Source organism: Orussus abietinus, unplaced genomic scaffold (genome assembly GCF_000612105.2).
Source record: "Orussus abietinus isolate OABI.00-Male unplaced genomic scaffold, Oabi_2.0 scaffold35, whole genome shotgun sequence".
In the NCBI taxonomy this organism is placed as follows: Eukaryota; Metazoa; Arthropoda; class Insecta; order Hymenoptera; family Orussidae; genus Orussus; species Orussus abietinus.
The window spans coordinates 323,602-347,151 of record NW_019394237.1 but is presented as its reverse complement, the minus strand read 5'-3'; the positions used below and the strand labels follow the sequence as shown (position 1 = coordinate 347,151).

Below are 23,550 nucleotides of genomic sequence, written 5' to 3'. Positions count from 1 at the left end.
TGACTAGCGTAGTTAACGTATCCGCCGCGCGGCGTCGCGCACCTGCATCCGCGAGGGAGGCCGACATTTTGGTTGTGACGCGTGCCGAGATCCGTGCGTGCACGCAGCGAGGCTTCTCCCGAAAAAGGAAATATTTTTCCGGTTTGGCGAAGGTCTAGCCAGTGTATCGTCTTCTAAAGTGTCCAGAGCAAGCTCTGCGGTATGAGCTACGGACGGCCGCCGCCCCGGATCGACGGGATGGTGTCGTTAAAGGTCGACAATCTGACCTACAGAACGACACCGGAGGATCTGCGACGGGTCTTCGAGCGCTGCGGGGAGGTCGGCGACATTTATATACCCCGCGACCGCTTTACTCGCGAGAGCCGAGGCTTTGCATTCGTCAGGTGAGTGTTTTCGTGAGTCCGCGGAAATTCGGGCGAAATTTTCGCCGACTCTTCTGCACCGGGAAGGGCCGGCCCCGTGGGTGGCTTAGCGCGGGCCCGCAACGCGTAACATGGAGCCAATATGGCGGCGCGTAATATGGAGTCAAAATGGCGGCTCGGCTGACGTCAACGCGAGCCGATGGTCGAGAAACTGTCGCCATGCGGAAATTCCAGTGAAAGGCCGACTTAGTTTTATTTCATTTTCCCGATTATTCGTCAAAATGGTATAAGTTATCAGTTCGTTCCTTTTCCTGGGCAGTCTGACCATTATGTATCGGCTTGTATCCTTTGTTATTCGTATTTAAGTAGTATTATTGATAACTTTAGAATTTTATGTAAATTTCTAACTTTCAAAATCTTTAATGGAATCATGGATGAGACGCGTGATTGGTATTCTGTGGTTTTATAACGTGCTTTGCTGCCTTAGATTCTATGACAAGCGCGATGCCGAAGATGCGCTCGACGCTATGGATGGAAGGTTGCTGGACGGCAGGGAGCTGAGAGTACAGATGGCACGGTATGGAAGACCCACTTCCCCTCATCGTAGCCGTGGAAGCCGACGCCGTGGACGGTTCGTATTATCGATTCGAGATATTAGGAGAATGTCGAGTTGGCCCATAAATTCGTGGCACTAAGATATTTAAGATTTTATCGTATTCTTCTCAAACAAGGGATCGAGAAAGTGACAATGTTTGGAATAAATTAAGAATGGCAAAGGAGAGTATGTTGATTGTTGAACTTCGTTATTTAACATTTTCTGAATGTATAAAAAGTTACTTGAACTTGTGGGGTAGCTCTGTAGAAAAAACAAGGAATCAAGTGGAGGTCCGATGATTCGATCAGTGATTTAGATGGAATGTACTTTGCAAAGTATGATTTATTCCATTTCTAACCTTATAATGACCTGACAGATCACGCAGCCGCAGCAGGGATCGACGACGCACACGTTCCAGATCACGATCCAGGTCACGAAGTCACGAGAGGGACCGCAGGCGTTCTTACAGCCGCAGTCGCAGTCGTTCACGTTCTGACAGTAAGAGCTCGAGAGGCAAGTCTCGCTCTCGCAGCAAGTCTCAGGAAAGGCAGAAGGACAGTCGTTCTAAATCAAGGTTAGTAAACTCGAATGCCTTTGACCGATCGATTTAGCTTCGTCTCTTTTTATAATTAAGGCTCGATTATTCTCTGATTACATTGAGTTCTATTATAACATTCCAGGGACTGAGACTAGGTGGTGACTGCGAAGAGAAGCCTGTAAATCAACGCGCACCTGCCCGAGTTGCGAAAGCAGAATGTCGTTCTCGTGTGAAAAAGGTATTCCGCTCTTCTGCTATAATATTAAAGACCATACTTTAGTACGTTCACATCCGACTGTCGTCCAAGTATGTAGGCTAGGGTGACGCGTTGTTCTGGGTTCGGCTCGCGAATCCAATTTCATTTTGAATAACGATTTACGTTTACTCTGCGAACGTTACGTGACGCTTTCTTATTTTTTTTTTCTTTTTTTCTATCCACTTTCCAATTTGCATCGACCAACGAAGTGCCCCATTCGACGAGCGTAAACTGTGCGTCACACATCGCCTTTCCACTTTGAGAAGCTTACTTGCCCTTAAGGCGATCGAAATTAAATTAATAACCCGTTGACTTGCTACGAACTCTTATTACTCATCAGAGAATTTCAATAACTAGAATTTGAGAGTCGGGGCTAACTTGAAATTGGCATAGAGTTTTATGCAATTGTAATTAACACAAGCAGTTGTATTGTCCTAAGTGAATTTTCCTAGACAAGATCCATTGATTGACGGTAACTCTAGGTATGGAATCCTACCGTATGAAATTTTGAAAATGGATCGAGTTAAGCAACTATGGTCATTCGGACAATTTTCTCTTTAGAATGTTTCTCGGTTCTGACCTGTTTGGTGACAGCTGATCCATGTCACGACTACTGCTTAATAATGTCAGGATGATTTATGATTTTAAAGAAATTTAAACTGTTAATGAACTGACGAGCACTATTCGGGAGTAGGCATTTTAGAAATAATACAGATTCTGTGAGAGACAATGTGTGACGCCTTCGGTGCACCCTGTAAAACGTGTAACGGTCACGAGGAGGCACTTTGGCCCCCGGTGTGCCTCGCTGCGCAGGTTCTATCGTCACTTGTTTATTTCTATTAAGCTTTTCGCAGCCACGAGCAACCCCCTTAAACTAGACTCGTATTATGTAACGAACCCTAGACATAAGTTACGTGCTTCTGTAACGGCATTTGCAGGTTCACTTGTGTGTAAGTTTTCCAATTAAAAATAAAGTGTAACAACGTATTGCGGCAGCCATGAACGCTTAGAGAGAAACGAAAAGATATGATAACGAATACTAGGGGAAAACCACTCGATGGCGGTTCGCGTTACGTACAACCGTGGTACTTAGCATTAAATTCTGTGTCTACGAATTTCTCTCTTGGGAATCGATTGGCTCAAAATTGGATTAGCTATTAAAATGTCACCGAGAGATTTCTGAACACCACCACAAAGTGTCCTCTCTCTGTTAAGATAACTACTGAAAATTCTGTCAAAATATTGGAGTGCAATAAAAGAAACTTGTGTAATTGTTCAAGTTCAATTGGTTACACCGAGACGATACGTCTTGTTGACTAGGAAAGTGGTCTTTAGAAATGTCTTGTCCTTGCTAATGTCGGAATATCCAGGACACAAGAGTGTCCACGTGACAGATATATGCCGTATTCAACTGCATGTGCTTCAGCACTACCATATATAGAAGTCTCCTCGGTCTGCCCTCCGTTGCGATGCGTAATAACAGTTACACTATTTGCCGAGTACTGTTCTATGGTGCATCATAAGCACCCGATATATATCCTCCCAATTGCAGCGAACCCCTTGGTACTGTGCTTGCTTCATATATACCATTCCATCGTAGAGACCTGTCACCTTACGAGCAACGTTATCCTTCCTGCAATCCTAATCTCCAAACGGACACTCGAACAATTCATTTTTCCTTACCATCGATAATGCTTTTGTATGACGTTTAAGGTTGTCAAAATTGATAATTCTTACATGGGATTAGGAAACTTGAATGAGTCTAAATTATTCATTAAACCAGTGTTTGGTTAAAGCTGTCGAATGTCTCCGACTTGTGACGAGGCGTCTCTGGGACCAAAAGTGAGACGTCCAAGGGAATGTTCCCTTCTTGAGGATGCTTCGACCCAGCGAATAACAGATTAAATCTGGCTAATGCTTCCATCTTAATGCATTAATTGTTCACAGTGAGGAATTCATAGGTAGCGTTTATACTTTCCTTTTCTTAACCCTTAAACTTTGTCATAAGGAAAGTATTAGCTCAAGGAATAACATCCCGCCGTTTTTAACGTAACGCGACGTAATTAAAACGGCAGGAACTAATTCCTCAACCCAATATAAACGCTTCCTATGAATTGTACACTATACAATTTTGAGGCTAGAACGGAAGCATGAACCAGACCTCGAAGCATCTTCACGGAGGCTGTCATTAATCCCGAAAACTTTCGTGGATATGACAGCTCGCTGTCACTAGAAACGGTGAGAATCAACGGTTCTCTTCCTTCCACCTCGCTTCCGCATAACCGCCTAAATTCTCACATTGGTTAAAAAAGAAATTATTCCCCTCGTTACTTCGACCTCTTTTTGAGATCGTTCAAGAAATCACTGGAAGATGGTCGAAGTATTGAGTTGGCTAAAAAGTTTTGCGACACAATTTCGATTACGTTTTAAGTGTCGCGGGACTTTTTAGTCGGAGGACGATTCCTTTTTAACGTTTCGAGTCACGGGCCAATCAGTGAGGAGCTCCGAGAGCAGGAGCCAATCGGCGAAGAGCTCCGAGAGACCGGCTCGTCGCTGATTGGTCGAGAGCGCGGCTCGTCGCTGATTAGTCGAGAGCGCATCGACGGCAGGGATGGGCAGGATTTAAATCCATTAAAAATTAGATTACGCATTTAAATCGGAAAATACCCTCGAATCATGTAATTAAGAGAAATCGGATTACCTTGCTAGTTTGCAAGTGAATAGGTATAGATAGCCAACTACACGTTCAATCAGCGACCGAAAAGGAAATGAATGATTAAAATCCCGTACTGAGCGTGGAACTGGTTCAGGCCCGAATCCGCAACTCAAATTACCCGAAGTTTAACTGGGGCCCAGCAGATTGAACCAGATGTAAACCAGTTAAACTTCGGTTAACTTGGGTTCCGGTCTTAGAAACGGTACTTTTTCCAAGGACCTTTGTTATTATATTCGAAGTATAAAGCGCAACCCCCAACAGCCTTGCGTACACAGATTAGATCAAGGCGCGATTCCCCGATAGATTACAAGTTGAACGTGTTAATGGTTATCGATTTCCTTTAAAGGAGAACCCGATTTTCTGTTGATTACATGTCGAGAATGTGCCCGATGTTTAAAAAATATATCGGTAATTCGGAATTTATGCCCATCCCTCGTCGGCGTTTCAAGATGGCGGCGGCGTCCCGGTAGAGAGCGGCCGCATATAGACACACCCCGCGCGACACATTAGACACGGATATCCGCGCACTCGCGGCCGTGATGGTTCACGTACATAACTAAATTCTGATTTTATGGTGCCACAGGCGGTGTAAAGGAGTGGCGCGGCGAGTGTAGCCGATGATGGGGTGTAGCTGAGAGTAAGCAGTAAGCCGAGTAGCGGTGCTGTATGCAGGTTGCAGTAGCGAGCGGTTCGCGGTCTGGTGAGAGCGGGGGAGAGAGCGAGAGAGAGAGAGAAAGGGGAACCGGGTTCGCGGTCGGGTGAAGGGAGCGAGTGAGAAAGGACGAGGTCCGCGGCGGTCACGTGGTACGGTCACGTGGTTCCGGGGGTAGCTGAGAGAGCAGTCTTCGGCCACGCGCGGTCGGCGCTGGTCGTCCGAGAGGTACGGTGGTGTCACGCAGCCCGCAGCCCCCGGAAGACTGACCTTCCCAGGGAATCGGTGACGAGGTGAGGACACGACCGTGAGGAGCGACGACCACGCACGGATCCATCTTCCGCAGTGGTTGGAACCTCATCGTGTGGTCGTGATTCGCTGCCTCTACCACTTGACCAGTCTGTGTGTGGGGGTACGCAGAGCAAGGGGTGCATTTTGGAGGTACGGTAGGCACAACTGGTGGCACCGAACGGTGCACTCATTTCATGTGAGGTTGGTAGGTTGGAGGGAACGGTTCGCTACGGTGCTGTGGAGGTTATGAACGGTCGTGAGGGAACAAATTATTCATGGATTAGGAGTCAACGAAGGCGAACGATGGGAGATACTTATAATATGTTGGAGGCAGGTGGATGTTTAGAATCGTGGGGTGGGGGCGATTAGGAACGGTTACGAAGGACTAAATTATTGACTGTTTAGGGATTAACAAAGGAGGAGTGTAGGCAAAATTTATATTTTTGGGGTCTCGGAAAGCTCTACGATGCAGATTTCCTTAATGTGAGATTGGTTGGATTATTGTTAGCTGCTGTGAAATTGGTAATGCCAAGTTTCGTGGGATGGGAACGATGAATTGGGTTTCTCGTTGGATAGGTTTGCTTGTAAAAAGAGGACGGTACAGGTTGGGTGGTTGTGGCAAATTTAGTAAATGTAAATTTAAATGTTTCAAAGGTGGGTATGAATCGAAGCAATTGTACCGTGATTTGCAGCCGGTGTTGCACTCTCTCTCGCAGTTTAATAGAGAAGGGATGATCGTCAATTCAGCACCGACTAAAGTTTCGCAGTTGGGGATTCTGACAGGTTATTTGTGAGTCTTGGGTAGAACAGACCTTTATCATGTCAGTTTTTAGCAGCTTTTTTCCAGCTTGAGTGTCGAAACGGCGAAGAGGTGACACCGACAAGCCAAAATATTACTTCCGGTCTCTAGGATCCTTCGATTGCAACTGAAAGTCACTCCACTGTTCCGTAAGTATAAATGTGACATTGCTATCTACTTGTACAGGTGAAATGTATGTAATTCTGTAATGAAATAAAGTTAAACCCATCTGAATAAAATCAATTTCCTGATAGGAGCCCGAGATGCGTCGTGATTTTCTGTCGAGATGAGAAAATAAATACTTTATCAAATACTTTGCGACTCTGATCTGATGTTTTATATGCGTTATCCTCAGATTCCATTTAATATGTCAGTCAACTTAATTGTATATTCCCATGTAATATTTTATTCTCGGGGTGATCAGTGCTTTTTATTATTTATTTCTGAGTGTTTCATCTCATTAGTATCGTTTCTAATTATATAACAATTATATTAAAAGGATTAATCTTTGGAGTATGGTTTTTATGATTTGTGGATAATTGAAGAGGATCCTCGTAATTGTCGATAATCGAAAACTCGAAAAGGTTATCAATCGAAAAACGAGTGTAGTTCATATTTAGGGGAAGACATCCTAGATGGCGCGACGTTCGAGCTCTTTGATTGGTCCATTCCATTAAATCCGACCAATGGCGGGCGTTTCGATCGTCCTCTGTCCTATCGAGTGCACAATACTCGTGTTTTTCGCATTACTCGGTATCTGCGAAAGTGTATAAAAAAATATTGCGCGACTAGCTGTAATCTTTTACCCAGTGAGTATCTCTTGCTTGTAAAAGCTGTGAAATAGTTGGAAACGTGTAATTTTCACGGACTCAAACGGCCCGCGGATGCGCAAACGAGTCTGCGCAGGCAGATCCGTAATGGCCGCCGTCCGCAGTTGACGGAAACTTCGGAGCTGCGCATCGCTCCAGATTCCGCGTAGGTAATTCCTAACCGAACACGACCCGCGACCCCATCCGACGATATAGAAAGCTCTCCCAGTTCCCGCGGTGAAGAAACCTATTCTGTTTTTGCGGACCTCACGTCCACCGTCAACCGAACATGCCTCGCGGTAAGACATGCTTCCTACACCGTTTTTCATATACTTTGCTTCACGGTTCTCGGCGAGGATCCTTCTTTGGCTGTCCATTTTCTCGAATACTGCCTTTACGAGCACGTTTCATGGCTGTTGCAACGTTGTGTCTTCTGTAGGAAGGTATGTCAACCACAAGGGACGCAATCGTCACTTCACCAACCCGGAGGAGCTGGAGGAACAACGGCGCCAGGAAGAGGAGCGTAAGCAGTGGAGAGTACGTAGGGTTAGGGATGTAGCGGAAGGCCTTGCTCCGCATTGTGGATGTATATCTCACTGCTTGTATTTTATCTGACCACTGCGTGCATACGAATGTCACGGACGTAGGATATATACACTATGCAGGCCGATTTGACTGAAGGCTGCTACATTGAGAGGCAAAAAACAAGAGACGCTCACTTTCTCTCTTTTTTTTTATGCGGATTTTCCATGGAACGGTTGTGCGGTACAAGGTGGTGGCGCGCTATTTAATAGCAAGGGAATATAGAGAGAGAAGGAGAGAGGCAAGGTTGTCACTTGTTCACTTTTATTCTCATTACTGTCATAAGAACATTGATGAAGTGATTGGGTGTGCTGTGTTCGTACATCCTATGTCCATGACAAATATAGGCTAGCTGTGAATTCCTCAGTGTCTTATCTTTTATTAGAAATCGAAAGGCGAGGAAGATTCCTCGGACGAAGACGAAGAGGTGACCAAAGGTGCCAAGGGCGACAAAGCCTCGAAACATGACGATTCGGATTCGGACAGTGATAGCGATTCGGACTCTGACTCTGAATCGGAAACGGAGGTACTTTGATGCCCGATCGAGCATTCATTTCCTTTATTTAATGATTCATAGATTTCCTCTCCTACTTTATATATGATTCACCGTGATAACTGTCTTGTTCACTTTAGGGAAAAGCAAAAGGAGTGGAGAACCTGATAGAGGTGGAAAATCCCAACAGAGTACAGAAGAAAGTCAAGAAACTATCCCAGCTGAACGCATCGGTAGAGAAAGTGTCGAAGCCAGAGCTGTCTCGGAGAGAGAAGTGAGTAGATACGTAAGATGTCTCAAACGATGTCTCTTCTCAATTGTTTACGACATATTAACCCTCACACCTTCTCTTTGGTTCCATTAATACTCATGGGCCCAATCGGTGGCAGTAAACGACGTAAAAACTGGGGAGAAGTTGTGCTTTAACGAGTAAAAATGTTTCTAATTGAATTTCAGAGAGCAATTGGATAAGCAGAGGGCACACGTAAACTATATGAAGCTCCACGCAGCGGGGAAGACCGACGAGGCCCGCGCCGACTTGGCTCGGCTAGCGATAATTAAGCAACACCGAGAGGAGGCAGCCAAGCAACGGGAGGATGCCAAGAAACAGAGAGAGCTCGCCCACCAGAAGAAGACGGAGCTGACGAACAAGGCGCTGGGCAAGCGCACCTAGGCTGATCCAGGACCCTCCGAGAGCGAGAATTCACGATCCTGAGTCCTCTACGATGGGTCATTTATCTCGTGGTGCGCTCTGTTACGATCTAATCGCTGACTTTTAGTACATTTACACGTGTTACTTTACACCGGTGTTATAACCTATCGGTGTTAACTCACTACATTTACACAAGCTAAGTTAAACCGGTTTTAAAACCACCGATGTTACAATTACTGTTGTTAACCGTATAAACACCATTTTACTCCAATTTTATCGGTAAAAGCCGGCGTTTATACGGCACTTAACAGCAGTAATTATCAAGTTTAGTACGTTTACACATTTTATCTTGCACCGGTTTTATAACGACTGGGGTTAAGCGCAGTTTAAACGCCGGTCTTACTGTGTAATCGGTGTAAAACGGCGTTTACACCACGCTTAACATTGGTTATTAAATCGGTGCAAAATAGCGCGTGTAAATCTACTGATCGGTAGTTATAAAACCGGTGTAAGGTGGGACGTGTGAACGCCGTTTTATATCGGTTTTATCGCTGTTGCGTGACGTTTAACACCAGTAATTATAAAACCGTCGTGAGGTAGGACGTGTAAACGTACTATCCGTTTCCTGTCGAGTGGTCATCACGTGGCGAGCAGTCGTGGGAACGTGAAAATTCGGCGCATCACCGAAGTGGACACGCCGATCGACTCGGAAGGCGTCTCAGCGAATTACATTTGACGGTCCTGCATCGGAATGATGTGCTCTTGGCATTGTTCTGGTCCTTCGGAAGGGGAATCAGCTCTGCCTGCGCCATGGCCGTATCGTTCCGCTTTAGGGCGGTCTAGTTAAATTCGCTACTGCAATTATACGCACGCATCAGGTGTTAGGGAAATTCTTGTTGCATGTCGGAGCGCGTGCCTTTGGCGAGCGCTCTCACGTATCGGATTATGTATAGATTGTCACGGTTCGTGCGCAATTAATAAATCTCTTTTTCAAGTAAGAGCCGCAGCCTGGAGTGAACCTGCTATAGCTTCGCCTCGAAGCGTTTCATTGCTATTTTTCGAGGATTTTTCGGAGTATTAATACGTTTCCACCGGCACCTTAAATACCAGATTTATTCCCGGTTCCGTAATTCAAGTTAAACTGCGGTTAATTTTTTTATGCCTCGTTTAAACCTGCTTTAAATCACTTGAACTTCGGTTAACTAGGTTAACTGAATGACCACGTCTGCAGCGCACACCTAAACCCCAGATTTATCAGGTCCGGATTAAGTAAATCGCATGTCTCCATCGCCTTAATAAATACGCAGATTCGAGGTTTAACTGGTTTACACCCGGTTTCAATCTGCCTAAAGAAGTTCTCCATATTTATTAATCCGGCATTTCGGTGTCGGTAGAAACGTAATGAATCACTTCAATTATGACCGGTTCATATAAGATATTGTATAAACCGGCCATTACATAATATATATATATATATATATATATAGAAAAACAGCTGTTGGCCCGGCCGGCCGATTGGTAAATAAAAACTCGAATTCTTGGGAGAGAATATGATTTTGGTCTCTTTATAATATTCATCGTCGAACCCCTATATCGGTATCACTTACAATTAATAAACCTGATATAAATATATCCTGTGCCGCGTTTTGTACTCGTAAATATTATTCCTTTGAGTTTTGTCTCTGTCCTCGAGAAATCCGCCTCGCCTTTGTCCCTCTCGGGACCCGGCGATTTAATTTTTCCATTAGCGCGACGCTTCTCTTTTAGCTCGCCTTTAAACATTCGCGCACCCCTCTTTTTCCGCACAATATACAGAAATAGTTGTAATAATCGGCTAAACGAGGTGTACATTCAACGTTGTTTAAGCTTAAATAAATTAAAACGGTAATATCACACTTATACGGATGACCAAAGTCAAAATCCTAGATTCGAAGACCGCAGCTCCATCGGAGCAAACAGTCCAGAGACTGGTGGCCACTAGTTCCTCTAATTTCAATTCTAATACGCGAAGACTCACTTTAACCCTTACACTTTGCTCACTGGAGTATTATAAAAAGAGATGTCAGTAAATTTCTAAGCGGTTAAGTAGTGGGAGTAATTTTTGCCACCGATCCCTGGACAGATCGGCCTGGCTCTCTCCGATTCTTAGAGGCCCATCGAAGACTCCGAGGCCCACGGATGACCACAGACAGGTCCTTAGTTGAATTGCACAAGCAATTTTACACTTTCTTAATTGCAAAAAGTCGCTCAAGCCGATACACGGTATGGATTAATTGTAATCTGAATGTTTGGGATCCAGGGTGTCGAGCCTCCGATGAGCTCTAGGTATCTCTCGGAGTGGAATTAATTCTTGGAGCAATTAATGGTCGCCTCTGGTGTCCGCGATGAGCACCCTGGCGATTTGGCACAAATGTTACGATGCTCCCTCGTGAATTTTTGGTTTCGGTAGGTGGCTGGGCGATGCACTCGCAGTGAGGATTTGGAGGTTAGGCCTCGGAGCCTGGCTCTCCGCAAGTGGACTACACTGTCAAGAGTAAAGTTTAATCAAAATTCGGTTAAAATGACAACTATGGCGCGATCTACGACTTAATATAACATTTTTTCAAGGGTATCTTAACACGCAACGGAATAGTTGAAGCTAAAACAACCCGTACCTGTCAAATTGTCATGTCTCCGGAAGATCAGAAAATGTTTCGTAATTAGTTTTCCAACGAAGACGCTTCTCACAAGTCCTAAGAGTATTCCGAGTTACGTTCTTCACGGGTTTGTAATATCAAAAGGTACAAATTTCGTGTCGGAGCGTCTTCGGAAGGTTGGGAACTTCGAGATAACCTCGAAATAGATTAAACTACTTATTACAGTCCCAGACGGTATTTTGAATTTTTTTGGATTTCTAGAGTACCAGGCTCCGAGAGGCAGTCAGTAATGAACTTTGCAAGCGATTCATCGATTCGCTATCTTTCCAGAACTATGACATCGCTGTCTGATTCTCTAACAATGGGTTGAAATGGCCTTTGCTCCTGAAATGTTTTACCATATGGCTCTAAAACACTATCTCCTAGCTCATAATTCCCTATGTACACTCGGTTCGAGTCTCACTTGCAAACTTCATGCAGTGCCTCGTTAAATACGGGTAAAAATTTAAAATCGAGTCTCCTCAATTGGGATGCATCGATACTATAACTGCTGCGAATAAAACTAACAATGAAACTCCTGAATAAGGATGGCAAAAGGATGTCTCCTCCTCGCAGTGACTAGAATAGAGACGAACAGTGCGTGACCCTCCGTCACTGTGCAGTGTTCACTTATAGCTACCATTAGGCATCCCGACTGGATTATCTTACAATTAATTATATTACTTGAGATCCTGGATAGCAGTTCTTTAGATTCGTTAATCGTTACTGTCGCATAACAAGGTATAACTCTTGGGAAAACTTCACTAGTTCCACTAACACTGTCACTCAATGCAATAACTCTACAGTTTCGTAGCATGGGTTACAGAATATTCTGTAAGGGAAACCGAGGATTTCTTGCCTGTGAAGAACATTGTGGATGTTTCTTGATACAAATTATTTTAACAGCACTGTCGTTGGTTCCTTGACATAGAGGAAAGCTTCTCTTGAACATATAAAAGGTAATCACTATCGGTGAGGGGCTTGTTGAATGCTTCGGCGAGGACTCGCTATCCAGGATATCGCTGTCTGCATTACTGGGAGTACGAGTTTCGAATCACGTTTACTGGAGTACATTAAACTGGTGGTACTTAACGGGTACGACGTATTCGAAATAGAAGAATATAGGCTAGAAGCTAATCAACAATTTTCTCTTTCCTCTCACTCGTTCTTTTTCTCTATTCCTCGTCGAACTATATCACGGACATGGCACTCAGTCATGATGCTTACGTTTAATTTCACATCCTTCATCTAAATATCCAAACTCCTGATAGAACAAGGGCATGCAGAAATTTCCACAGCGGTTCTAAAACCCTGTGCAGAAGTTTGCACGTAGTGCTCCGATACCTCTGTAAAAAAGACTCATGCTCCACAAGACCGAGGATGTAACCTCACCACAGAGATACTTTCAGTGCTTGTTTTTGGAATCGGAAATTTAATTCTTCGCATATCTCACACGACATCATGTTGTATAAAATACTCATCGTCCCCAAATTTGAAAATTTCATTAAAGCAGAAGAAATCAGTAGAATGACATTTGCTCTTTTGTTTGCTTCTCCCGCATCGCCGTTTGATTAATTTCTCGAACTTCTAGATTGAATATTAATAGATCTCAGAGGACTCTGCCATTTCCACGTGATTCGATAATTTACATGCTCTCTATTTCTTTAGTGAGTTATTCCTGCTGTACTAGAAACAAAAGTATATTTCCTTGAGTCTATGATGGAGATTTGATTTCCTTTTTGTCTTAAGTATCGGTTGGAAGTAAACAAATTTGTTCAGATGCATTAGATGAATTTACATCAGAGATTCAAGGGTTTCCAAATGTGATGCTCATCAAGACTTCGGTCTCATATCAGATTGTACGTCTGCAGCGATGTGGAAGAGATCTATGGAGTAATTTCTAACGTACCCAGTATTTCCTCTTTCCTCAGAGTGACCGAACTTCTCTATAACATCACTTCGATGCGTCGGAGTTCCAAAGAGTTCATCTCTGTTTGATGTAAAGACTAATGCCGCCTCCTCTCTTAAACTACTCTTCTACTAAGTGTGCAATGACTTCTCCAATACTTGCTGAGAAAGCATTCTCCAACCTGCAGACACCCGTTTTCACTTTCGTAACCTTCTGTTCAGAAGGATTCTAGATCGAATGGAAGAACGTACACAATATTGTACGTGGGCAGCTTTGCTTAACATGACTCGTGTGCGACAACTCTGCAACTCTTGAATTGTATGCCAACAGCGCTACAAATTGTGGAATGTGATTAACATCGAATCCAGTTGACAGCCACCGTTAACCTCACTCTTGGTACTTCACATCACTTTCCAAGATGTTATTTCTCTCGACACACCCAATGGTGACTTTCGAGGTTATGAAGCACTCCAATTTCACTTCCCTTTTCCAGACATAACTGGAAATTCCACCAATTCCCATGATCTTGATTTTTCTCTTCAATAATACCCGGAGTAATGATGGTAACCAGGCCTTGGAGGATGGTACGGAGCAGGGCTAACTGGATAAGTGGGGTTATATGCTGGCAGCGGAGGTGGCGGAGAAAGCATCCTCCCTTCGACAGTCTCTGACACGCCACGAGGAGTCACAGAGCCAGGAGGCTGTGGACTGGCAACAATCCTCCCTCCGGAAGCCCCATGGAGATGATGGTGAGACCTGGACAAGCTCAAGTCGACGCTATGTCTGCCACCTGGAGTAAGATCCAAACTCACAACACGTAGCACATCACTATGAGGGTATGGAGGTGGTGGCGGAGGAGGTGGCGGTGGTGGTGGAGACATCGAGTACCCTCCAGTCCTGCTGAGATCGACACTCTGCCTGTCTCCGATGTCATAGAGATGGTGATGATGGTACCTAGTATTTTGTACCTGTGCTCCGAACCCATGGTGGAACCCCCTAGCAGACATATCCAGGCCCTGCAGTTCTCCTCCATTAAGAACCAAAGGTTCAAAACCACCTCTCTCCCTCGCAAACTCTGACTCCAGGGGGTCATATTTGTACGAGGTCGACAGGTCCAGCTGAAGAGACTTTTCCTTGACGGAGAGGCTCAGGTTCTGAGCAACCGAGTCACCCTCGTCGCTTGACAGATTCTCTGCGGACACTTGATGATGGTGGTGAACTTCTTGGTACCTAGGATTCGGAGTAACTGAGGGAGACACAAGATCATCCTGCTGAACGTGGATATAACCTGGAGAGGAAACCCTGGGAAGGTCTTCGTGGTGGAGGTATTGTTCGATACCATGACTCCTGGACACACTCATATAGTCAACAGGCCTGTGAAGGTGATAATCCACGTGAAGGTGGCTCGGAGGAGTGTGTCTGCCCTCTGGAGTGCCAGCAGGCGCTGGCGAGATCAATTCGTCCTGGTGCATGTAGGATTCCAGGTGTGACTCAGGAGACCTCTGCTGCATCGGAGATTGCAACTGGCTGGATATGCTGGAGTACAGGTTAGGTTCTCTGTCACCATCCTCTAACATGGGACTGGAGACAGCCCCGATGTCCCTCTCTGCTGCATCCAAGGCAGCTTCCACTAGAAGGCTCGCATTCGAACTCTCAGTCCTCCGATACACACTCATCCCAAGTTTACTCTCATCAATGAGGCCCCTGCCACCTACGGAAACCTCCTTCTCCTCATCTTGTTCCTCTTTCCGGCTTTCCTCGAACTCGTAGACGTCTCCTGCACTAGCTGGGCCTCCGATCTGTCCTCCGGAGAGCTCAACAGAACCTGGCGGTGGATTGAATTCGCCCATCCATTTTTTACTTCCTTTGCTTTGAAGCCTGGAGGCTGCGTAGAGGTCTGCTTCGCTGCGTACTGGCTCCATTGCACTTTCTAGGCTACTTGATATTGACACCACTGGTTGTTGCTGTTGTTGCTGTTGTGGAGGTTGCTGGGGAGGTAGAAGTGGAGGAGGAGGTGGACTGTCTCGAGGCTGCTTTAACTTCCCAGGGATTCCAACTTGTAGGTCCAGTGATGCACTGCGGATTCTACTTGTAGAATCCTCTTTCGGACTGTGCTCCGAGCTGCAGTCATCCAGTGACAACAAACTGTTACTGTTCTCCTGCTATTATAAAAAAATAAGTTTTATCAACATGATCTCTCATGGAGTATTATTAAAGAATTCTCATAAAGATAATTATATCACCTGGGAGTTCCTTCGACTCAGTCTAGGCGTCTTCCCCCTCCCGACATCCTCGACCAGGCCTCCACTGTATGCATCGAAGGTGTATGCTACCGATCTCTCAATTTTGGGCATCATCTCCTCGGTCAATCCATGTACTTTCTTGTAATGGAATTGCAGGCACTGTTTAGTGGTGAACGCGGCTTTGCAGCCGTTTTCTTTGCACCTAAATTTCCGGGAGGATGTTGGGATTGATAATCAAACTTAACCTCTCTTCTTATCAGCAGAATTCTATATACTCACTTGAAAGGCTTTACTCCGCTATGCGTAAGCATGTGTATCTTCAGATTGCTCTTATTCTGAAACATTTTCCCACACCGGTCGCAGGTCGCAGCCCCGACGACGTCTTTATGATGGACCTCCTTCATGTGACGCTGCAGAGCTGCACGAGAACCAAGGAGTTTCAAACAAAGTTTACACTGAAACTCGCGCAGTACCTCCGACATATCTGCAACACCATTTGAACCTATCGTTTAACATTAAACTCGGATAGTCCCATTGGCGTCGAGTAAACGGTACTATCGATAAATCCTATCAGCCCTCCCACACAGAGTCATTCCCCTAATGTAACCCTTCGTCGAGTCATTTGAACAGCATAATCGCATTTAACGAGCTCTCACCGCTGTGCATTCTCTTGATGTGCACTTTGAGCTTCTGCGGCTGGCAGAATTTCCTTCCGCAGAAGTCGCAGAGAGGCCTGGACCTCTGAGGATTCTGGGAGCAGCCATAAGTCCGGTGCATCTCAAGGTAGTTCAGTCTTAGGAAAAACTTTTTACAATACTGGCACTGATAGGCCCCCCGGCCTGCATGGAGCTCCGCAGCATGTTTCATGATGTTATCCTTGCCTAAAACAGCGGCCCCACAGACCTAAAAATATGTATGACACATTTATTTTGACAGTTCCAGGCACGTGTTGATTTATTAAGTTAGGTTAGGGACATCTTAATCTTAATTTTTTACCCCCGTCACATAATACTCGACAGATCTGAAAACACGTTACCTTGCAGTGATATTTCCTGATAGTTAAACTGTAGTTAGTGTCGTGGAAGATGCAGCAGTGGAGACGATAATAAATTGGGTGAGAGAAGTTCAGGTTGCAGCCTCCGCAGTCTAGAATTTCGTGAGGGTTAGTAACAGGAGAGCAGAGGGCGAAGAGGGGTTAATGGAGGAAAGAGATTAGGGTGAAACGCACTGGTTTTGTCTATCTTGTTTTTCCTGGTCCAAGCGGAAGACTGTGAATCTGCCCAGTACGTCAGCTCCATTCCAGAGGAGATATTCTGCGTTGTGACGAGATGCAGCTCTCCGTGTCGAGTGACAACCGCCACACTACGCTCCTCCTTCGAGTCAGCCGGCCTCATGTAACGAATCCAGTTGCTCTTCAGTGGATCCGTAGTGCTTACATAGGAAGTCTTTCCATTGTTGTCTACCTGAAAATTATAGTTAACTCCAATTATTTTCAATGCCAGGATTTCGAATAATAAATTGATTTAATTTTGGTATTCGAAGGCCTAGGATTTACTTCCTAGAATTTACCTCCCAGATGTGCCGCATGGAAAAGTCATCCGGGATGTCCATTTCCCGGACAGGTCTGCCAACCAGTGGTCCAAGTTTTGCATACATCGGCACAGGATTCTTTGCATAGATCCCCAGTCCATGATCTGCATTTGTGGTTCTTAGTTCGAAGCACTCTGGCAGGGATTCCCTTGCATAGAGGGGTCTGTCGGCGTCAACGATCAGCTGTTTTTCTTCACTTTCCACTTTAACCTTCGGCTTATACTGCTCGACAGCCAGAGAGTCTTCATCGGACTCGAAACCATCCTCGGGAGGCCTGCCATAGCCCTCCGACATGGGATCGTCACTTCCAATGACCTTCGTCACTTCTGGGTTCTCCTGGTGCCTTGACAGCCAGTCTTCATAACTCAACGAGTCTGGAACGGCGTACAGGGGTATCATTAGAGGACAAGCATCCTGTAGATGACGACTGTTGCAATCTTGACAGAGCTTTATCTTAATGGCCACTCTTTGGGGCTCCAAAAGAGCTCCGTCCAATGTGGCCTCTGGTCTAGGGTTTTCCGATGGCTGGATAGTAGAGTTTGCTGTACAAATAACAGAAAGTAAAATCTCAGAAAAGAGGTCAAGCTCGAACAATTTGGTCCTGAAGATTTGAAATTTAATTTTAATGTTACCTCCATTTTGTGGGCCATCGTTCGTTTGACAGGACTCACGGACCTCCTCTTGCACGACGATGCCATCCTGTGGAGCCTTCCTAACATCGTGATGCTTCCTAGCCTTATGATCTCCTGTATGCCTGTGCTTCCTCCTTCGATGTTTGTGGACTCCATCGTCGGAATGACCTTCCGGGGAGTCTCCGACGCCTCCTAATTCTCCGTCTGTCTCGTACTTTGGTCTTCGTCTCTTTTTCTTTGCTTTACGCTCATCGGGCTCTTTCGAAACATGAAGCTCTTCTTGAGGACGTGCCATTAAACTGACAGTTGCCAAGGGCGCGTCTTCATCTCTTGACTCTTCGAGAGATATTTCGTTCTGTCTAGTATAGTTCTCGGTAAGTGGAAAGGAAGCTGTTAAAATCACTTTCTCCTCTTCGATTAGATCATCCGGAGCTTCGTTACACTTTGGGCTCCTAGCCAGGCAAGCAGTTGCTTCCTCTCCGGTAGAGTCCTTCGATCTACGAGAGTGAATGAAAGCAAAATCAGGCAAAATGTAGTAAGCGTCATAAATTAAGAAAGAGATTGCGTACCCAGCTCGTAGACTCTCCCTGGGAGGACTCGTCTTTCTTTCAATAGCATTGAAGCTTTCCGACAAGGCTTCTCTACCTGCCTTATCATTGTCTGCTTCCTCTGCACACCGCACGCTATCTGGTTCTTCAGTTTTAAGGGCGACCGGTTCCACAGCATGTGCGGAGCCCTGAAATGCACTCAGTACAAGATTAGATTTCTTTTCCACATCCTGTGTAGTCTCATTAGATTTTTCTTCTGCAAACCCTTCTCCTTGATTGACCGACAATAATGCAGTGGACTCTGTCTCTTCGGTAGGGACGGCAGGATCTTCTACACTCTTCGAGTGTTTTCTCCTCTTGCGCTTATCCTTATGATGCTTGGTTTTGCTCCTGTGATGCTTGTTCCTAGAGCTACGCCTTACATGCAACTTTATAACATCCTCCAGAGGTTCCTGTTCCTTTGCTTCAGACGACTCGATTGTTGGTGACACCAAGGACTCCGGAGATGGAGGAACGTTCTGTTTCCGTGGACTACGGCGCAGTGCTCCTTCTGCATCAGCCGATCCCCCTTGTGCCTTGACAACTTCTGGCTCATTTTCCTCATCCCGGTCAGTTCTCCACTCTCCGGAGACACCACACTTACCATCTTGCCTACTGGAAAGAAATTCAAACCTCAAATTAAATATCCTCCAAAAATAATTTAATTATTAAATTCAATATCCAACCAAACTCAGATTTTGCTATAACAAATAATAAAGTTTACATCTCGAGTCATAACCTAAATTGTCATAACATCAATAACGGAGTAACGATGTCACGTGGCCCGTGTCACATGACCGGGTAAAAGAGGCGGGCGGTTCAAAAACCGAGCGGAGCATGCCGGGAAACCGCGCGTTATCGATCACTCCTCCCCCTAGTGGGGGTGGTCGTAGGAGTGGGCGGCGCCAACTAAGATGGCGGGCGCGGAAAACAGCGGATGACAGTAGAGGGGAAACCCCGCGGCCCGAGAGTGACAGCGCGAGCCATGTGGTCGCGTGTCGATTCGGCGGTCGATCGGTGGCCGCTGATCCAAGTACCCCAGGGGGTCCATGGACCATGACGAGGGGAAGGGTGGTTGGTCGCGTACCTGGCTATGGACTCGGCCAAGTCGAGAAGGTAGACGGCCAGCTCCTCGTCCGTCGGCAGCCCGAGGCGGCGCTTAAGCGAGAGCCACCGCCTGCCGTTCGTTGGGCCGATGTGGACGCTCCGAAAGTGCTTCACGTCAAGTCCCGGGCCCGCGGGATCGCTCCCGTCGGCCCTGCCCGTCAGTCCCGGCTCCCTGACATGCCGCGCACTCCTTTTGGGCATAACTACATCGTAGGCCGCCGATTATTAAAGCGGCGAAACCCGAGGACACCCGCCGAAGAGACACGCGCCGCGGTCTATTCTATCCTATCCTCTTTATGCTCGACGCCCACTCCGCCCGCGCGCCCCACCAATGGTGGCGCCTCCCGCCCCGAACTTTCCCCTCGGCCGGACGAACGGCAATCTGCTTTATCGATCTTCCCTTTCCGATGGCGCGGACGGTTCAGCCAATCGGAGGGCTGGAATCATTCCGAAGCCGAATGGGAACCAATGGGAAGAAGAGAGGGATACGGACGAGGTTATTGGCTGGCGCGTTACGTGTATTCGCGGTCCAACGGAAATATGTCTTGTCGGTGTGATCTCATTCCGTTGGAGCGGGTCGCTTAACCTATCTAGAAGAAGGAAATGGATCTAGGGGAAATGCACAAGGATGGAAGCGATTCTAGTGGATAGAAATCGGAAAGAATAACTGGACTAGTGAAAGAGTTTATCTATACGCCTAAGGCCCGACTTTTTCATATTTCCAGATAGCTATCTTCCACATATCTGCTACTCAAACTACAGGATAACTTTATCCGGAGGGTAACTCTTAACTGGAAGTGAAAAGAATCGAACTGAAAGATATCTTCCAGATAACTTGATCGGGAATTTATCCGTAGGTGAAAAAATCCAGCATAAGAGTCTGCCGATTGGCTGAGAGGCCTTGTCTAGTCTATTGACTTCCTTGAACTTATTTTCTTTTTTAATATAAACTGTTGCAGGAATGGAAGAAAGTTTTAAGTAATGTCTTTCGGTTCAATTCAAATTCTTTGGAATTTTAGAATCTGAAGGATAGGTTTTTAAATGTTGAAGTTATCGTCATTGGGGGCGCTGGTATGTGGAAATCATTTGGTAACATTTTTGTTCGAGGTTTGGCATTTCTTACGTGACGTAGTTTATGTCATGCCGACGCCATATTGGATTTTGTAGTTCTCGGAAAATCTTCGCTTCGGCTGCTAGCAGTTTTGGCTCGAGGAAATGGCGCGACCTACTATAAAATCGTTTAATTGGAGCGCTCTTGCCGAAAGGGTCGCCGAAAGTGACAAGAATTTATACGCCGCTTTCAAATCAAAGTCTGACCAGTACTTGCGACGGTAAAGAGTTTCCTTCAATTTTTAATAATTATGTAACCTTCCACTTGGGTCCCCCGATTTACACCGTGCACTTTGAGGCAATGTCTGATTAAAATATATTAAAAACCTATCGATTCCTGTTGGAATCGCCGAAACTTTTTTCTAGGGTACAAGTTAATCCAGAAAGTCCTCCAAAATTCGACTGGACATTTTACAAGAAGAACATTCCCTTGGCTGGGATGGTTGACAGGTTTCAGAAAGAGTACGAGTCGTTAAAGGTGCCGTATCCTCCGGATAACTATACTGTAAAGTTATCCGAGTTGGAGAAAGACTACGTGAGTGATATGTAAATTCCTAGTTAATGTTCTTTTGTAAAATGTCCTTTTTCCTATTTTAATTCATTTGTTTAAACCAACAGTCCAGTAAGATAGACAACTTCGTTAAGGAATCCAATGTACGCATAGAAGAATACCGTCAAAAAGCTGACAAGTTGAAGAACCAGATTCCTTATGCCCAGATGACTATGGAAGACTTTAAGGATATTCATCCCGAGGAAGCTCTTGACCCTCTTAATAACCCGACCTTCTGGCCTCATACGGAAGAGTATCAGAGCGAGTACATAGATAAAATGAAGCCTGAGGATGAATGAATTGGTATTTCACCTCGTGTGCAGTAGTTCAGATTTATTTGTGCTACAATGTACTACCGTACACCATGTAAATGATTCGATCGAAACAGGAGAGACTATGTAAGGTTTGCTCGTGTTTCTGCATGAGCTCTGAGCTGAACAAGATACTGCTATAGTTACATCGCAGTTTATACTACTCCATAATAAATGTATCAAACGTTGTGCTCCAGGCTCGTGTCTAATTCCGAGTCTGGTAAAGTGAAAGCTTACATAAAATTTATTGGGAACCTTAATGTTTAGGTGTTTTTACATTTTAATGTTAGCAACTAAACAATTTAATTACAATTTATAAATTATAATAGTTCTTTTAGTGACGATATATCTAGTCTTTTGCATCGGCAACGCCACCTGAGGTGATAGCAAAAGTTGCCTCGCTCTCAGGCATGTCGGGACTGTCATAGATCTTTGCTATTCGACATTCAGCTCTGCCCTTCCGTAAGGAAATTCTTGTAGTGGATGCATGGGCTAAGATGTTTCCGCCGATGGGTTTCTTGGGATCGACTTGAAATGTCATTCCTGCCCCAGGGTCGGAGGTCATTTGATTGGTTATGAACACTGCAATGTTGTACTCTTCCGAGATTTTTTGCAGTCGAGACAAGACCTGTGCCAGTTTCTGCTGCCTTTCGGCTAGCTCACCTCGACCACTGAAATCCACTCGAAACAGGGCCATCACCGAGTCGATTATCAACTGATTGACGTAATTAAAAAGAAATAATCCAAACGATTAATCAACTAATAATAGTGCACAACGTTTGAGCGAAACGTATTTACCAGTTTAAACACTCCTGCTTCTTCATGAAATTTTGCTGCAACATAATCCAAAAGTTCGAACTGGTGCTCGCTGGTGTAAGCTCGAGCATAGAGTATATTGTCGAGCACCGCATCTTGATCTAAGTCGAATCTGTCTGCGATTGGACGGAGCCTCTCCGGACGACTTCGTAGAAAACAGTTGAGGAGATATATTTTACTCGATAATTAAAAGTAATTAACATGATTACATGATTTGCTGTCGCACAGAATTTCAAAGAGGATACAATGTATGTTCCGTGTCGATGAATATAACTTTGCCTCCGGAATGGCCCGGGCCTGGTAGCTGCGCTGTAATGCATAAAGTGTGTGCCAGCTGGGTCTTTCCAGTACGAAATTCTCCGAAAGCCTCCGTTATGGCCATTGACTCGATACCTCCTCCTAGAAGTTTGCTACGAGAGGAAATAATGAAAGATAATAATTTCCTTGCTAACTGAAGGTTAATTAATAAAGACACCTACTCTAGTTCCAGACTTCCAGTGGACACTCTAAATATTTTCGCCCTAAACTCGCAGACTTCCGAAGCTGTGAAAAATGTCGCATGATTGATCTTGCTACAGGCCTCTTTGATCTTATCGACTTTGGCTTCGGAGAGACCTTTTATGGCGCATAAACGTTTTCTGGTGGTCATGTGAATCCCCTTTACAGTGCAGATTCCAGCTGACTTCAGTTTCTTGATATCTGCGACGTTCTGAAGCGGTTAAACGTAGAAATAGAACAAAAAAATGTCGATTTAAGCACTGAAAAAGAAACTCATCCTACAATTTTCTGTGAAACATTTCCTAACCAGCGTCTCATATTTATGACTTTTTTAAATTCTGCGACGAATCTGTCGAGTTCAGATTTTACATACTTAAATATTCCTTGATCTTTTACATTAAAAATAAAGTCCTTACGATTCCCTGAGCCTGCAAAGTGTCGACGTCCTGAAAAGTGTCGCATTCGTTCTGCGTCGGCAGGCTGTGCGTGACTTCCGTCATATTTTCTCGTAATTCTCGAATATCTTTTCGAATTTGAAGTATTTACCCTCGATTAGTCCTGATTTTTCAAAGGGAAACTATTAGAAACCTCCGATTTATCGTAAAGAAAATTTGAATAGTTAAACGGAAGCGGCAGAAGATGAATGGTGGCTTCTGATTGGTTGGCGCGTTCGGCTGACGACCAATCAACGTAAAGGATGACTAGAGGACTCCTAGAAGGTTAGTTCCCATACTCTCCGCAAGACGGCGCGTCGATCAGTACCGGCTTCCGTCCCGA

General features: G+C 45.2%; 5 protein-coding genes across 12 annotated transcripts; 3 read left to right on the top strand and 2 right to left on the bottom strand.

Annotated features, from left to right (window-relative positions):
* The first annotated feature begins 67 nt into the window (after nt 1–67).
* On the top strand, nt 68–6,522 carry LOC105695151 (serine/arginine-rich splicing factor 2). 3 transcript variants are annotated; one of them, XR_002762138.1, is made up of 6 exons: nt 68–383; nt 850–993; nt 1,334–1,531; nt 1,638–1,733; nt 5,051–6,358; nt 6,464–6,522. XR_002762138.1 is itself a non-coding variant. In XM_012416484.1 (4 exons), exons 1-4 carry the CDS (start codon nt 202–204, stop codon nt 1,642–1,644), a joined length of 531 nt encoding a protein of 176 aa, XP_012271907.1. In that variant the 5' UTR covers nt 68–201; the 3' UTR covers nt 1,645–3,242. The 3 variants fall into 3 exon arrangements, 1 of the variants encoding a protein (XP_012271907.1); XR_001103591.2 differs by having other exon boundaries at nt 5,051–6,522; XM_012416484.1 differs by lacking the exons at nt 5,051–6,358; nt 6,464–6,522 and having other exon boundaries at nt 1,638–3,242.
* Nucleotides 6,523–7,111: 589 nt separating this feature from the next.
* LOC105695113 (28 kDa heat- and acid-stable phosphoprotein) lies at nt 7,112–9,743 on the top strand. Its single transcript, XM_012416415.2, has 5 exons — nt 7,112–7,317; nt 7,458–7,555; nt 7,986–8,126; nt 8,234–8,367; nt 8,550–9,743. The coding sequence occupies exons 1-5, from the start codon at nt 7,308–7,310 to the stop codon at nt 8,764–8,766; spliced, it is 600 nt and encodes a 199-aa protein (XP_012271838.1). The 5' UTR covers nt 7,112–7,307; the 3' UTR covers nt 8,767–9,743.
* Nucleotides 9,744–10,146: 403 nt separating this feature from the next.
* LOC105695112 lies at nt 10,147–19,748 on the bottom strand. 6 transcript variants are annotated; one of them, XR_001103584.2, is made up of 11 exons: nt 19,469–19,748; nt 18,364–18,996; nt 17,795–18,291; nt 17,142–17,704; nt 16,801–17,035; nt 16,609–16,718; nt 16,229–16,475; nt 15,852–16,074; nt 15,573–15,774; nt 11,400–15,491; nt 10,147–11,269 (listed from the first exon to the last, which is right to left on the bottom strand). XR_001103584.2 is itself a non-coding variant. In XM_012416410.2 (10 exons), the coding sequence occupies exons 1-10, from the start codon at nt 19,687–19,689 to the stop codon at nt 13,869–13,871; spliced, it is 4,554 nt and encodes a 1,517-aa protein (XP_012271833.1). In that variant the 5' UTR covers nt 19,690–19,748; the 3' UTR covers nt 10,148–13,868. The 6 variants fall into 6 exon arrangements, 4 of the variants coding, with proteins under 4 accessions (XP_012271833.1, XP_012271834.1, XP_012271835.1 ...); XR_001103585.2 differs by having other exon boundaries at nt 10,147–11,264; XM_012416410.2 differs by having other exon boundaries at nt 10,148–15,491.
* Nucleotides 19,749–20,622: 874 nt separating this feature from the next.
* LOC105695177 (ATP synthase subunit d, mitochondrial) lies at nt 20,623–21,655 on the top strand. Its single transcript, XM_012416524.2, has 3 exons — nt 20,623–20,819; nt 20,965–21,133; nt 21,217–21,655. The coding sequence occupies exons 1-3, from the start codon at nt 20,704–20,706 to the stop codon at nt 21,445–21,447; spliced, it is 516 nt and encodes a 171-aa protein (XP_012271947.1). The 5' UTR covers nt 20,623–20,703; the 3' UTR covers nt 21,448–21,655.
* Nucleotides 21,656–21,791: 136 nt separating this feature from the next.
* Nucleotides 21,792–23,273, bottom strand: LOC105694930 (meiotic recombination protein DMC1/LIM15 homolog). Its single transcript, XM_012416071.2, has 5 exons — nt 23,190–23,273; nt 22,755–22,990; nt 22,521–22,685; nt 22,258–22,420; nt 21,792–22,174 (listed from the first exon to the last, which is right to left on the bottom strand). The coding sequence occupies exons 1-5, from the start codon at nt 23,271–23,273 to the stop codon at nt 21,809–21,811; spliced, it is 1,014 nt and encodes a 337-aa protein (XP_012271494.1). The 3' UTR covers nt 21,792–21,808.
* Between the last annotated feature and the right edge of the window lie 277 nt (nt 23,274–23,550).